This window comes from Erpetoichthys calabaricus, chromosome 11 (genome assembly GCF_900747795.2).
Source record: "Erpetoichthys calabaricus chromosome 11, fErpCal1.3, whole genome shotgun sequence".
Classification (NCBI taxonomy): Eukaryota; Metazoa; Chordata; class Cladistia; order Polypteriformes; family Polypteridae; genus Erpetoichthys; species Erpetoichthys calabaricus.
In genome coordinates, this window is record NC_041404.2 from 141,891,326 (window position 1) to 141,906,958 (window position 15,633).

General features: G+C 44.5%; 1 protein-coding gene across 1 annotated transcript in view; it reads right to left on the reverse strand.

Annotated features, from left to right (window-relative positions):
- Positions 1-15,633, reverse strand: part of dnah3 (dynein axonemal heavy chain 3) — a 287,745-nt gene that overhangs the window by 219,883 nt on the left and 52,229 nt on the right. The window contains exons 10-13 of the mRNA XM_051933798.1: positions 11,244-11,423; positions 9,124-9,260; positions 5,344-5,449; positions 2,633-2,811 (exon numbers count right to left, since the gene is read on the reverse strand). Of these exons, the coding sequence (XP_051789758.1) occupies positions 2,633-2,811; positions 5,344-5,449; positions 9,124-9,260; positions 11,244-11,423 (602 nt within the window). The remainder of the gene's footprint in view (positions 1-2,632; positions 2,812-5,343; positions 5,450-9,123; positions 9,261-11,243; positions 11,424-15,633) is intronic.

The window sequence follows — 15,633 nt, forward strand, 5'->3', positions numbered from 1 at the left end:
GGTGTGTGGGTGTGTTTGTGTGTGTCCTGCGGTGGGTTGGCACCCTGCCCAGGGTTGGTTCCTGCCTTGTGCCCTGTGTTGGCTGGGATTGGCTCCAGCAGACCCCCGTGACCCTGTGTTCGGATTCAGCAGGTTAGAAAATGGATTGATGGATGGAAATGTTAACATAATTTTGACTCACCCTGCACACACACACACACAATATTTTTTTGCACAGATCAGTCAAAAAGAAGTAAAACCTCTAAACCAGAAATCATTGTTTGTACCTCAGTGAGACTGTTGAGAAGACAAATGATCAAAGTGCCGCATCTCTAGTAACACAGGAAAATATTTCAAAGGCCCTTCTCACTCTGCCGTGGCCTCAGGTGAAAATTTAAAACAGCAGAACCTCCTACTGCCTCTTGGGATGGAGGCCTCCCAGCACTTCTGCTCATTGTCTCCTGCCGATTCTTTGGTCAAAGCACAATCACAATGGCATCAGGATTTTTTTCAGGGCTTCCAGTTGTACCAACGTCTCAAGTTTTAAAAGTATCTCAAAACCAATGAAAACTAAGAAAACTTGCCTCTGAGAAAGTGAAAAGCACAAAACTTTCCTCGGTGCGTTTCTAGGACAGGGACCATCCTCGCTAATCCCGTCCTTGTGACGGCGTGGTCTTACGGAATCTCCTCTCAGTTTCATTTTATATACAAAGTAGTCATTTTCAGACCATTAAGAATGTAAAGATGCAAATGTTAATAATGAAAGTGGTTACTTCTGGTGTCACAAAGAGGATCTTTCATTTTTTGAAGTACTGTAGGTATACTCCTGACGAAGGGGCCTGAGTTGCCTCAAAAGCTTGCATATTGTAATCTTTCCAGTTAGACAATAAAAGAGGTCATTCTGCTTGTCTTCTCACTTCATCCATAATGACTAACACAGTACAACACCCTAGTGCTATCATCAATGTATTGAAAGAAGTCAAATTCACAAACAGCTTTATGGGGGTTGTACTGTCCTGTGTTAATGAAGATTATGGAGCCTGGCTGGTGCTGGGACCATCTCTGTAGCGGAGGTCACTGCAGCGATTAAACAGCTCCATGGCGTCAAGGATGCAGGGTGGACGAGATCCGACCAGAAATATTGGAGCAGTTTGGGCTTACTCACCTCTTTAGTGTGAGGAAGTTGGGTTCGGTGCCCAGATTTGCACCCGGCCACAGGCGCTATAAAGCAGCTATACAGAAGTCTCATTTTGCTTAATGTGGCTCCTCACATGCCAGTAAAGCTTTACATGTGGGGTGTTATAAAGCAGATGCACCATGTAGTCACACACACACAACACACTGTAGTTTGTAGCAGGGGTGAACCAAAATAACGAATAGGTGAACTTCTACGAGTTCATTAAACGTGGATATCATACATCACTGAGGGTGCATGTTGTCTCCTCTCTTGCTCATGATTCCCACAAACGAGACAAGAAGGTACAGCTGGCATTTGGAGAGCTTTCAGTTTAGGAACTTAAGGGTTACATGTCTGCTGGTCAGTTGACATCCTCATCCTCACCTGTGATTGTAAACTCTGGACAGAGACTGCAGAGAATGAGACTGCAGGCACAAGCAGCTAAGACGATTGTCCTGGACAAGGCTTCTGGGTTTATTCTCCATGGTGGGGTAAGAGATTTGACAATACAGGAGGACCCCTTGGTGCACATGCACTGTATATGATGCCTTTCACAGCTTTTCACCTGTCATATAGTGCTTTCCTTACCTATCCATCCATCCATTATCCAACCCGCTATATCCTAACTACAGGGTCACGGGGGTCTGCTGGAGCCAATCCCAGCCAACACAGGGCGCAAGGCAGGAAACAAACCCCAGGAAGGGCGCCAGCCCACCGCAGGGTGCATACACACCCACACACACACTAGTGACAACTTAGAATTGCCAATGAACAATTGAGAAATGTGGTACTTCATTTTGGCTCACCCTGTATAAGGTGGCACATGCAGAAAGCACAACATACAGCCCTGAATATACCATTCTGTATAATGGAAGATCCATCCATTTTCAAACCCACTATGTTCTAACTACAGGGTCACGGGGGTCTGCTGGAGCCAATCCCAGCCAACACAGGGTGCAAGGCAGGAAACAAACCCTGGGCAGAGCGGCAGCCCACCGCAGTACCTATCCATCTATCTATCTAGTATACAGAGCCCTTCATACCGATTTATGAATCACGCTGGCGCACGATAACGCTGCTGCCTCACAGTTAGGAGACCTGGGTTCACTTCACAGGTCCTCCCTGCATGGAGTTTGCATGTTCTCCCCATGTCTGCGTGGGTTTCCTCTCACAGTCCAAAGACATGCAGGTTAGGTGCATTGGCGATCCTAAATTGTCCCTAGTGTGTGCTTGGTGTGTGTGTGTGTGTGCCCTGCGGTGGGCTGGCACCCTGCCCGGGAATTTATTCCTGCCTTGTGCCCTGTGTTGGCTGGGATTGGCTCCAGCAGACCCCCGTGTTAGGATATAGTGGGCTGGAAATGACTGACTGACTGGCTCGGATATCTGATGAATGTTCTAGCAGAGCCATAATGTTAATAACAGACAATGCCACAAACACTGAAAAGCCATACCCCTGCACGGCCTGGCGTCCTGTACCTCTTATTTAACTGTCTGTTTTCCTCCACTTCAAATAAGATCAGCGTCTCCTTGAGCTCCTGGGCACGGGCACAGAGGTCCTCATGCAAGCTCACTGCATCCAGGCAGAACATCGCCAAGGGCACCGTGATGTGAAGAGAGGCAATTTCATTCTTTAGATCTTGGATGCTCTCAATTTTCTGAAAAGAAGAAAGTCAAAAGGTGAACGCTGGAGTCTAAGAATGAGCTCGACTAGCTTCTGCACAGGTGAAGCCGATTTGTTGGCGTGGCAAATGTGACAAAAGGTTAACGGCTCCTGAAATTTACAGGACATCCGAGTTCAAGCGGTACCTAAGCGTCAACATAACAGGAGGTAGGGATAGCACAAATACCACCCGGCACGTCTAAAAACATGTCGTCTTCTACGGCAGCTCAAAAACGTTAAAAAAGTAGGTACACCCCGTAGAAATTGTTGGCCCTTTCAAATTATCGGATCATGCAGACAATGCCTTCAGATAACAGTGACACAGAAAACGGACATGGTGTGTTCATTCTCATAATCTAAATCACGGGTGTCCAGCTCCGGTCCTGGGGGGCCGCAGTGGCTGCAGGTTTTCATTCTAACCGTCTTCTTCATTAGTGAGCTATTTTGGCTGCTAATTAACTTCTTCTGCTTTAGTTTTAATTCACTTGAGTCAGGCCCCTTAGTTGTCTCTTTTTCTTTAATTAACAGCCAAACAATACTGAGACAGACACTTGGCCTATACAGACGTTGCCCCTGTGGAAGAAAATAATTAATAACAATTATAATAATTCTTTGCATTTATATAGCGCTTTTCTCACTACTCAAAGTGCTCACCAATTGCAGGTTAAGGGCCTTGCTCAAGGGCCCAACAGAGCAGAGTCCGTATTGGCATTTACGGGATTCGAACTGGCAACCTTCAGATTGCCAGTGCAGATCTCTAGCCTCAGAGCCACCACTCCGTCTAATTATGAATAAAAAATTATGAATACAGACTCCCCAACCCCCTTCCGATGGAATGGACTGGAATGCCCCGATTTAAGCAATAAAACACAAGCAGGAAAAGCGCCAATCGCTATTTTTTATCTAAATCTCCGAAGAGGTAGCAAGTGCATTACATGTTAGCCACATGTCTCCTCTGCGCTCTGTTTATACAATTCATTGATTAGGTCACTATTCTTTAAAAGGAATTCATTCTATAATAAGAAAACTTTTAACACGATTGGTTACATCCACTCTGCTAACGGGACATGGCAGATGTTGATACCTTAGATGACCACAATTTATTTGATAGTTCTGTTTGCTTAGAAGTACGTGACATTTTAAATGTATTATTTTTATTTTTATTTTAGGAGATGTGCGAGTTTCTCCATGCACACACTGTTTCTCACGATTAAAAAGAAAATAGAACAATGGCCTATATACACAGTGGGTATAAAAAAGAATCCCCCCCCCCCCTTCAAAATATTCCCATTTTTTTTGCTTTACAGCCTTAAATGAAAACACGCAAACTAATATTTTTTCCAGCTTTACTTCCTCAACGCCATCTCTAACATCCAAGTGAAAGATATCACAGTTCAGAAGAATTTTAAAAAATAAAAAACAAGAAATCCTGAGATTAATAAAGGACCCCCCCCCAAACTCAATCAGGTGTCAGTGCCCACCATTTCCATTGCAGTTAAGTCTTCAATAAGTTTTGTTTTTGATTTTTTATTATTCTTCTGAACTCTAGCTGTGATATCTTTCACTTGGATGTTAGAGATGGCATTGAGTAAATAAAGCTGGGAAGAAATATTAGTTTGTGTGTTTTCATTTAAGGCTGAAAAGCCAAAAAATGGGAATATTTTGAAGGGGGGGGGGTTATTTTCTCTGCCTCACAGTTAGGAGACCTGGGTTCGCTTCCTGGGTCCACCCTGCGTGGTGTTTGCATGTTCTCCCCGTGTCTGCGTGGGTTTCTTCCCACAGTCCAAAGACATGCAGGTTAGGTGCATTGACGATTCTAAATTGGCCCTAGTGTGTGCTTGGTGTGTGGGTGTGTTTGTGTGTGTCCTGCGGTGGGTGGGCGCCCTGACCAGGATTGGTTCCTTGCCTTGTGCCCTGTGTTGGCTGCGATTGGCTCCAGCAGACCCCCGTGACCCTGTGTTCGGATTCAGCGGGTTGGAGAATGGATGGATGGATTCTTTTCTATACCCACTGTATATTATGATCCAGCTGGGATCATCAACAGGAATGGTTATGCCATAAATAACATATTTCTCTTAAGGGGTTATATAAAATAACAAGAAATACATTTATCATAGTGAATAATAAAATAACAGCATCAGCTTTTAAGCATAAACTCAGAAGGATATGAGACAAGTTTGCATGTTCTCCCCGTGTCTGCGTGGGTTTCCTCCGGGCGCTCCGGTTTCCTCCCACAGTCCAAAGACATGCAGGTTAGGTGGATTGGCGATTCTAAATTGTCCCTAGTGTGTGCCTGGTGTGTGGGTGTGTTTGTGTGTGTCCTGCGGTGGGTTGGCACCCTGCCCGGGATTGGTTCCCTGCCTTGTGCCCTGTGTTGGCTGGGATTGGCTCCAGCAGACCCCCGTGACCCTGTGTTTGGATTCAGCGGGTTGGATGATGGATGGATGGATATGAGACACCAACACATGCCAGGTGCACATTGGACCAGGGTTCAAATTCAACTCTTACAAAGCTTGAATGCATCTACCTTGGTAAAGGCTTGAAGGGAATGTTGCTCCTTCAGAAATTTGAGGACATCTAGTTTGGCATTGCTGTTGAGAAGGTCGCTGTACTTTTTGTATACATTTAAATACCTGAAATGAAAAAAAAAAAGAATCTTGTTGAAATTTTACAATTATAAATTAAAGGCCTCCATTAATCAGACTACGATATTTAACACCAACTACACCTTTGCGGAGGATTTGTTAAATGACAGTAGGTGTAGATGTGGGCAGCCGCTCCTATAAATTGGTGGTGGTTTGTATATCTTAATAACACCAAATAACTAATTTTTAAGGTCTTATTAAAAGAAGTGTCTAAAACAGAGGTCCCCAAACTCGGTCCTGGGGACCCCCTGTGGCTGCAGGTTTTTGTTCCAACCAACTTCCGTTTTTCATTGGACTCCCAGCCTAATTATGTGAGTCGTTATTTCCCAGTTTCTGTGTTTTGGAGTCAGTGTAGAAATTACAAACTAAGTTTGGTAGATTTTTATTAAAATGTAATAAGCAGCTATATGGGGCAGGGGTTACCAGCTCCAGTCCTGGAGGACCACCATGGCTGCAGGTTTTCATTCTAACCCTTTTCTTAATGATTGAGTGCCCCGTTTGTGCTGCTGATGAACTTCACTTGAAATGACTTGGGGCGGCATGGTGGAGCAGTGGTAGCACTGCTGCCTAGCAGTTAGGAGACCCGGGTTCGCTTCCCAGGTCCTCCCTGTGTGGAGTTTGCATGTTCTCCCCGTGTCTGCGTGGGTTTCTTCCCACAGTCCAAAGACATGCCCTCGTGTGTGCGTCCTGCAGTGGGCTGGCACCCTGCCTGGGATTTGTTCCTGCTTTGCACCCTGTGTTGGCTGGGATTGGCTCCAGGGGACCCCCGTGACCCTGTGTTGGGATGTAGCAGGTTGGATAATGGATGGATGAATTGACTTGTTCTTGAAGACTCTGACCCCTTAATTGTTTATTTTTCCTTAATTAGTAGCTAAACAAAAATGAGATACAAAATGAGCCAAAACAACTGGTGTCCATCATACAATATCTGAAAATAGAGAAAGGTGAAGGTCTCAGGAATGTCAAACTGCTCAGGTCCCCCAGTGCTCTTAGAAAAGAGAAAATCAACAATTTTAGAAATGTCTGCTAATGCACCACGAGAGCAGCAACAAGCCACAGAATTAAAGATCGTGGACTATCTTACAGACAGACCTCAGTATGTGCATCTCGGGAACTGCAGGTCTGACATTGTGGTCAGCAGCACAGGAGCACCGCAAGGGACTGTACTTTCTCCGGTCCTGTTCAGCCTATATACATCGGACTTCCAATACAACTCGGAGTCCTGCCACGTGCAAAAGTTCGCTGACAACTCTGCTATCGTGGGCTGCATCAGGAGTGGGCAGGAGGAGGAGTATAGGAACCTAATCAAGGACTTTGTTAAATGGTGCGACTCAAACCACCTACACCTGAACACCAGCAAAACCAAGGAGCTGGTGGTGGATTTTAGGAGGCCCAGACCCCTCATAGACCCCGTGATCATCAGAGGTGACTGACTGTGTGCAGATGGTGCAGACCTATAAATACCTGGGAGTGCAGCTGGATGATAAACTGGACTGGACTGCAAATACTGATGCTCTGTGCAAGAGAGGACAGAGCCGACTATACTTCCTTAGAAGGCTGGCGTCCTTCAACATCTGCAATAAGATGCTTCAGATGTTCTATCAGACGGTTGTGGCAAGTGCCCTCTTCTATGCAGTGGTGTGCTGGGGAGGCAGCATAAAGAAGAGGGCCACCTCACGCCTGGACAAGCTGGTGAGGAAGGCAGGCTCTATTGTTGGCATGGAGCTGGACAGTTTAACATCTGTGGCAGAGTGACGGGCGCTGAGCAGACTCCTGTCAATCATGGAGAATCCACTGCATCCACTGAACAGGATCATCTCCAGACAGAGGAGCAGCTTCAATGACAGACTGCTGTCACCGTCCTGCTCCACTGACAGACTGAGGAGATCGTTCCTCCCCCAAACTATGCAACTCTTCAATTCCACCCGGGGGGGTAAACGTTAACATTATACAAAGTTATTGTCTGTTATACCTGCATTGTTATCACTCTTTAATTTAATATTGTTCTTTATCAGTATGTTGCTGCTGTAGTATGTGAATTTCCCCTTGGGATTAATAAAGTATCTATCTATTATATAGTGCCTTTCACATCTATCTCCCAGTATGTGGACTGTAACACCCGGGGAAATAAGACTATTGATTTACTGTATGCAAACATTAAAGACGCATACAACGCCACCCCGCTGCCTGCGCTTGGGAAAGCAGATCATAACCAGGTTCTGCTTCAGCCTCACTACAAACCAAAAGTGAGGGTCCTACCTGCAACTATTTTTTTTATTAATCCCAAGGGGAAATTCACAAAGTATCTATCTATCTATTATATAGTGCCTTTCACATCTACCTATTGTGAGACTTTCCCGGACACCACCAGTCGGAGACCACATCTTTATAAGTAGCACACGTTTATTAAACATTAAATAAACACAAATCCTCACTCCACACAAAGCACAAAGCAACAATCACCCATAATCAAGTCTCTCTCAGTCCTTGGCTGCCTTTCCTCTCCTCTCCTCCTGGGAGCTTTGTCCTACTCCCACTCCCGACTCTGGCTCACTGACTGCAAGGAGGGGGCCCCTTTTATTCCCGCCCCGGATGTGCTCCAGGTGGCTGATGATGTCCATCCAGCAGCACTTCCTGGTGTGGCGGAAATGCTGCCCTTTGAACCGGAAGCACTCCGGGCGTCCCTGGCCGATCCCTCCGCCATCTTGCCAAGTGTGGTGGAAGTAATCACATCCGGGTCTCCTGAGGCTTAAAGCGCCCCCTGGCGGTGGCCACGGTTCCCAATGGGTCAAATCCTTTTTGTCCCTTTCCCGTGGTCCTCTTTTTATCCAGGGCGGCGGCGCCCTTGTGCCCCGGAAGCTATTAATGTCTCTTTCCGGTCCCTCCATGCATCCCGGCCAGGTAATTACCGCAGTCGTCTGTGACACTATCTCTCTATTATATAGTGCCTTTCACATCTATCTATTATATAGTGCCTTTCACATCTATCTATCTATCTAACGACAAGAAGCGGCACCTCATTAAGCAACTGGTTGGAGTGAACTTAGTTGGAGTTTGAGGCCCTGACTTAGTTGGTCTTCTGTTGGCTCACACTTTTCACATTTCATTTCTGCTTGGGTGCCATTTAAGGAAAGAAATGAAGCAAATCATTTTTTAAAAAAAAGCAATTCAATTAAAATGAATTCACAAGAAGTTAATTAGCAGCACAAACAGGGCACTCATTAAAAGAAGGGTGAGAATGAAAACCTGCAGCCACGGTGGTCCTCCAGGACCGGAGCTGGCGACCCCTGATATGGGGAATGTGTCATTTTTTTAACTTGTTAACAGTATTTCCGAATTCAGTGGGGCTCTCTGTCCACAGCATAACGTTCTCCAATGCGTTTAAATCAAATCAGGGTTGAGGGGAGGCTGAAAGTTCCTCTGCAATTGCTATGTTTTATTATACATGTTGAAGAATTCATTTTTAGTTAACGAGACAATCCACAATCAGGCTCTCCAACTCTGAAACAGTTGTTGTGTACATTTGTTATAATTTAAAAGGACATGTTTTGATTACCCACATTTCAAAACCCTTTAAAATTTCCGACATTTTTTAAAACTACAGATAACGAAGGCAACACGCATCGCTGGCAAGCTTCACTTTTCAAGCTTGCCTTCCTTACCTCTGGGGACCGAGAGAATTCTCTTTGAACACTTCCATGCATCTGCTGACAACCTCACTGACTAGCATCTCATCTGAAGTGACGGTCCGCAGGGTGAGCTTTTCTCCTTGAATTTCTGGGAAGAGGATGGATTCAACCTGCGGAAGGAACAATAAAGGAGGCTTCACAACAAACAATGGATTCCCACGCAACTCTCCATGGAAACAGGATCAAAGGGCAAGACGAGGCCTCTGTTGTGATGTCGCTTCATTCCGTAAACGAGGCACAAATGTTGAATTTCTCTCTTCAAAAATGTTATAATGTGTAATAGAAACATATACTGTAACTACCAAAATGGCAGCATACATACAGTAGGGAAGGTGTCCACTGCTGTCCTGATGCAGATTTAGTGCGTGTCCTTCATGTGACATGCTTTGAAACCGTCGCCAACACACAGCAGAAGCATGCTGCTCAAATTCCTTTCCTTCCTCATCCGAGATTACGGATTCCTAAACCCTTTTTGCCTCGCACACTTTTCCAAAACTAACTTTGGTCCTTAGCTTGCCTTATATTTTCACTCGTTTTGGTTTTGACGCTAGTGCCTCTTGATCTCCGCTGTATTGTTAAATATAAACTACCCTTTATAATAAGCAGATTCCATACGATACGAAAGGTGCAAGATGATAAACTGATAAACAGAAAAGGTCTTATTGTGGTATAGCGCCACGGTTTTCAAACTGTGGTACGCGTACCACTGGTGGTACTTCAAGTCATGCCAAGTGGTACTCGTGTGGCCCTTTATTTTCCACGAATCGATGTTGCTAGAATGCCAATATAATCATATATAGTATAAGTTTACTACTGTAAATGCATGGAAGACTCCAAGCCGGCTTTTATTAGGCACTTTAACGTCATAATTATAGTCATTATAGTGATTATAGTGACTTTTTCTTCCAAACACCACGGGCGTAAATTAACGATTCATTGACAGTGGTACTTCAGTTTAATGGTCCTCGCGGAGTGGTACTTGTTTAAAAAAGTTTGAAAACCGTGGGTACAGCGGGTCCACAGCTCCCATCAGGAAGGTCACTTTTAAATAAATAATCACCGCACTCGCGGCTTAACGAGGGGGCATGGTTGTGTGGCTGAAGCAGGTCTTGGGGAATTTGAGATGTGGGCATTTCTCACCTAAGTGCACAGGTGAGACACCGTCCACATCTGTAATTGTTCCCGGGGGCTGCTGATTTGCCACGTCCTCTTCATAAATAGAAGCGCAAAGCGGTTTGGGAGAAGAAAAAGAAAAAGAAAGTTAAAGAGAAAAGAGACGGAGGTTGCAGGAAGCAGGATGGAGATAGAGCCGGCGTGGACGAGCGAGAGTGAGCGTGTGCTCGCAGGCAGGCAGCTGGACATTGCAGCCCTAGCAGTGCGGTTTGGCTGACACTCGGTGGGGCAGAAGGCTGAGCGAACAAGGAGCTGGAATGACCGGGGATGAAGGACGGCTGGCCGAGATAGCAACGGGAGTCATGGAGTCTTGGGAAGGTGTGCCTCAGCGTAAGCGACCTGGCCGTTGAGGAACCCAAGTCTCGGTCCGGTAAGGAAGCCGTACGGAGCCAGGGAAGGGAAAGGCAACCGGACAGTAGAGAAGGTCAGCTGCTGAGAGGGCGACTCCTGTTGCAGGGCCCAGATGGGAGAAGCAGGAGAGCCGCCAGATAAGACAACACCAGCTTGTTTTTTTTAAAGAGAGACTGCCTCCAGCATTGTTTTAACCTCGTTTTAAAAGATTGTTGCTTTTTCTATTTATTGGTTTTTACCTCCACGTTTCAATTTTATAGATTATTTATTTAGTGACTTTTTGAAGCACTGCACTTTGTTTAATTTGGATACTTTTTCTTGTTGTTTTAAATAAAAAGCACTTTGCTCCATTGTTATGCCTCACTGCCGAGCTCATCGGTAACATTACCAACGGTGCAGGGTTCAAGGGCTCCCAAAAAGCAAGATGGGAGCCTGGAGAACCAGCATCGTCACACTTACATGTTAGAGAGGACAACATGTGACAAATGACAGATAAGAAAGCCACTTGGCACTTAAGATCTGGGGGGTGGGGAGGGGGGGGGCACATCCTACAGCAGACGTTCACATACCCGGGGAAGCTCCTGTGCGCTGTGCAAAATTTCCATGAAGCTCCAGTTGACAAGATCCCAGCATTCCCGGAGGCTTGGCTCAAATGTGATTCTCGGTTCCAAAACTTTCAGCTTGATTATTAACACCTGGGGATTGATGAAGTCCAGGTCTTTGTAGGTCTCTCCAAAATCATTTCCATCCTGAGGGAGGTGACAAAAATAAAAAAAATAAGTCTAAATACGTATGTATCATTGCCACCACTTCTGGTCATTACAAGGGAACAAATGACTAATCGTGTGAAGTTAATTTGACTTGATTAATATTCTTGGGGAAGTGTTAATGTTGAAATATCGCCATTTTAATACATTCTGGTTTATCATGGCACAGTTTTTACCTGTTGGTTGGACATGCAAGTAACTCTGCGCACGTGACAGTAGTCTAGAAAGAGTGGCTTTGCTGATACCATAAAGGCAGGAATTAGAGTAATCAAGCCAGGACGTAATAAATGCATGGATTACTGATTGCAGGAGATGGTTAGACAGAATAGGCTTGAGTTTGGCGATACGCCTGAGCTGGAAAAAACAGGATTTTACTGTGCTGTTGACTTGAGCAACCATTTTCAGGAACAAATCCATTTTGATTCCGAGATTAAAGACAGACGAAGTTACTGGAGTGGGAAGAGAGTCGAGGCCAAAAGATGGAATCTGTTTGTAGTCGGGACTAAAAACAATGACCTCGGTTTTTTGAATCATTCAGGTGAAGGAAATTTACAGCCAGCCAATCCTTAATGTCAGATAGGCAGTCGAGGAGAGGTTTGGTGGAGTCAGTTGGCTTAAGGGAAAAATAAATTTGGCAGTCGTCAGCATATAGAGGATATGAAATTGCATGTTTTCTAAAAATTGCACCTAAAGGCAGAATGTAGATTGAAAAAAGTAGTGGCCCTAAAATGGAACCCTGGGGGACCCCACATGGAAGTAGGACTGATTCAGATGAAAAATCGTCCAACATGACTCTAAGAGTCCTGTTGCAGAAATATGACCTGAACCAGTCGAGGGCTGAGCCAGATACACCAGCCCAGGATTCGAGTCGGGAGATCATGATGCCATGATCGATTGTGTCAAACGCAGCAGATAGGTCGAGAAGAACCATAATCACATGAAGTCCTGAGTCCAATGCCAAAAGGACGTCATTTAGGACACGTAAATGCACGGTTTCTGTGCTATGTTGGGGCCTAAAGCCTGACTGAAAAAGATCCATTACCTGATGGTCCTGTAAGTGATGAGTTAATTGCTCATAAACTACTTTTTCTAGTATTTTTGACAAGAAAGGTAGTTTGGAAATTGGACGAAGATTGGAAAGAACGGCAGGGTCTAAATCAGGTTTTTTCAGAATAGGATGTACAACTGCATGTTTGAAAGCACGAGGAACTATAGCCGAAGATAGACTACTAGTTATGATCTTTAGGACGTCGTATCGAATCGCAGGAAACACATCTTTCAAGAGTCTGGGCGGCACCACATCGTCCGGAGAGCCCGAAGGCTTCATTGAGGCGACAATTTTTTCCAGATGGAAGAGCGAAATGGGTTCAAAGCCCTACCCTTAGTGGTTAGGCAAGCCACTTCAGTTGCCACATTCAAATTACGCTTAAAAACGCACTTCTTCACATTGGCTTTTAATTCTTAACTTGTTTCATTTTCTACTTGTTTTTCGCTATTTTCTCTATTTTATTGGATCCTCTGACCTGTTTTTAGTTTTCAGTTCAAATTCTCTCTTAATGTTTGCTTTAATATTTTGTTTTTAGTCCCGTTTGTTTTAACTGTACAGCGCTTTGGTCGGTTGTAATGCTGTGTTTTTAAGCGCTCAACAAATAAATATGGTATGGTATGGTATGGTATGGACAGTACTGCTAGTGCTAAATACATCTGAGGTAGAAGGAGTGGCTGACAGGGGTGGGAACCTGATACAGTGCCATCTTCTTCATGTTCATTTCTCTAATGGACATGCTTACACTTAACTAATACATTTCAAAGCAGAGCGATTGTCCAAACACCTCTCTACCTAATTTACTAACCTGATCATCCAGTCAGGCAGCAGAGCACAGCACAGCACAGAAGGTGGGTACCAATCAGGCCAGGGCCGCCAATCCATTTCTGGACTCACCTACTTATGCGGAGCCAATTTCCATCCATTTTCATAACCTGATTACCCAGGGTAGGGCTGCAGGGGCAGATGGAGCCTATCCCAGCAATCATCGACCACAAAGCAGCAACAACACCTGCTTGAGCAACTCAGATTGGCCAATTAATCCAGAATGCATGTCTACAGGATTACTTTCAGTATCAGAATCAGAATATCTTTATTGTCATTGTAACAAATACAACGAAATCAGGTGCAGGCCCTGCGGTGTGTGACCCAAAGTTTGTCAATGTATGGCTGTCTGCTTGATTTTATGCAAATGTTAACAATGAACTCTGTCATTTCGAGGGGTCTCCACAGACTTCTGCTCATATAGTGGAAGTACTGGCATCTCGTATAGAAACTGTCCTGGTTTTGTACCTGGTATAGCCTCCTAAAGGGTTAAAGTGGAGGTTGGGATGATTGATCCTAAAAGCCAATTTGAAAGACTTCAAATTTAGGTACATGAATTTAGCAGACATTAGCAGCACCTTTTAAGATGGCATGTTGATGGGGTACTTAGTTCCGAGTCTCGCGGGCTAATAGAGTGGCTTAATGCACGGTTGAGGACGGCGGGCTGAAGGTTGTGTCCACTACTAGGAAAAGGTCCATCTACTTTTGGCCTCACACCAGAAAAATCAAGTTTAGAAAACGGATGAACAGCTCGTCTATATCTGTAAAGATCTGAGATACACTGTTCAGTATCTCTTAATAATACATGATGCTGACATAGCTGATCGGTGATTTGGCTTGGGACTAGAACACCCCTAAAAGTGACACCATTAAGGTGTGTGCATGTCATTATCAGCATGATTAATTCATGCTTTTAGTTAAACCTCACCTATGGAGAATAGCCTTTGGATCTGTTTTCACACAGTATTGGATGACTGGCTGCACTTGAGATCTGAGATCACATTTAAAGGCTATTTTAAAAAGTAACTATGCAGTCAAATCTATACTGGCAAGTCAAAGCTTTAATGGCAGTTCAAAAATCAATTCATCAGAAAACTAAATGGAGTGGAATGTCCAAAAAAAAAAAAAAAAGGAGTTGACCGGGAAAACAGCAGTGCCACCTACCTGCTAATATTTAGGCCGTTAATCACCAGGAAACAGAAATCACACAACAGAGAACCAAGCTCTGCTCAAAATGGTGCACCCTACCATCCGTTTTACTGACAATAACCCAGGAAACAGAAATCACGGAACAAATGACTGAGCTCAGTTGAATAGAGTGCCTGCTCCTATCACACTGCCTTAAATACCGATAATAATCAGGAAAGTGAAATCACGCAGCAGAGGACGGAGCTCACATCCGGCTGCCTTTCATACCCGTCGTAATAACTGGGGAAACGGAAATCCATACAGGGGACTCAGAAGGTTCACTTTCGGCACACTTTATTGTGTTGTACGTTTCGTTATAAATAGGTAAACGTGCTATTTTTTCCTATTAATCTACACTCAATATCCCATAATGACAAAGTGAAAACATGTTTGTCAGAAAGGTCTGCAAATTTGTTAAAAATCAAAAACTGAAACTTCTCATTTCTACAAATATTTGGACCTTTTTACTGTGGCACTGCAAATTGTGCCCAGTTGGCTCCGGTTCGCTTTAATCCTCCTTGAGATGTTTCCAGAACTTGAATTGGTGCCCTCCTTTGTTAAAAACTGAGTTGATTGGACATCATTTAGAAAGTCACATGTGTATAGAGGGTCCCAGAATTCATACTGCATGTCAAGACAAAAGCCAAGCCATGAAGTCCAAGGAGCTCCCTGTAGAACCTCAGTAAGCAAACTGTGGAGAGGGATGGATCAGGACAAGGAGACAAAACCATTTCTAAAGCTTTGAGTATTCAGTAATTGTGAAATGGAAGAAGATTAGAACTACCGGCACTTTCTCTAGAGTTAGTCATTTGGCAGTCCAAGTAACCAGGCAAGAAGTGCCATATGGTCAAGGAAGCGACCAAGAACCCAATGATCACTCTAACGGAGCCTCAAAAGTCCTCTGCTGAAATGGGAGAACCGGTTGGAAGGACAATCATCTCAGCAGCTCTCCACCAATCAGGATAGCTTAAATAGCTTTCTGACCTTATGGGTTATTTAGTTTAGATTGATGGGTAAAAAAATGGCAAATTTCTCCATTTCAAATGAAATCTACAACACAATTAAGGGTGCTGAAAGTGAAGGGGTCTGAATGCTTTCTGAATCCACTCTGTTTAAGCGCCCATTTGTTTAGTG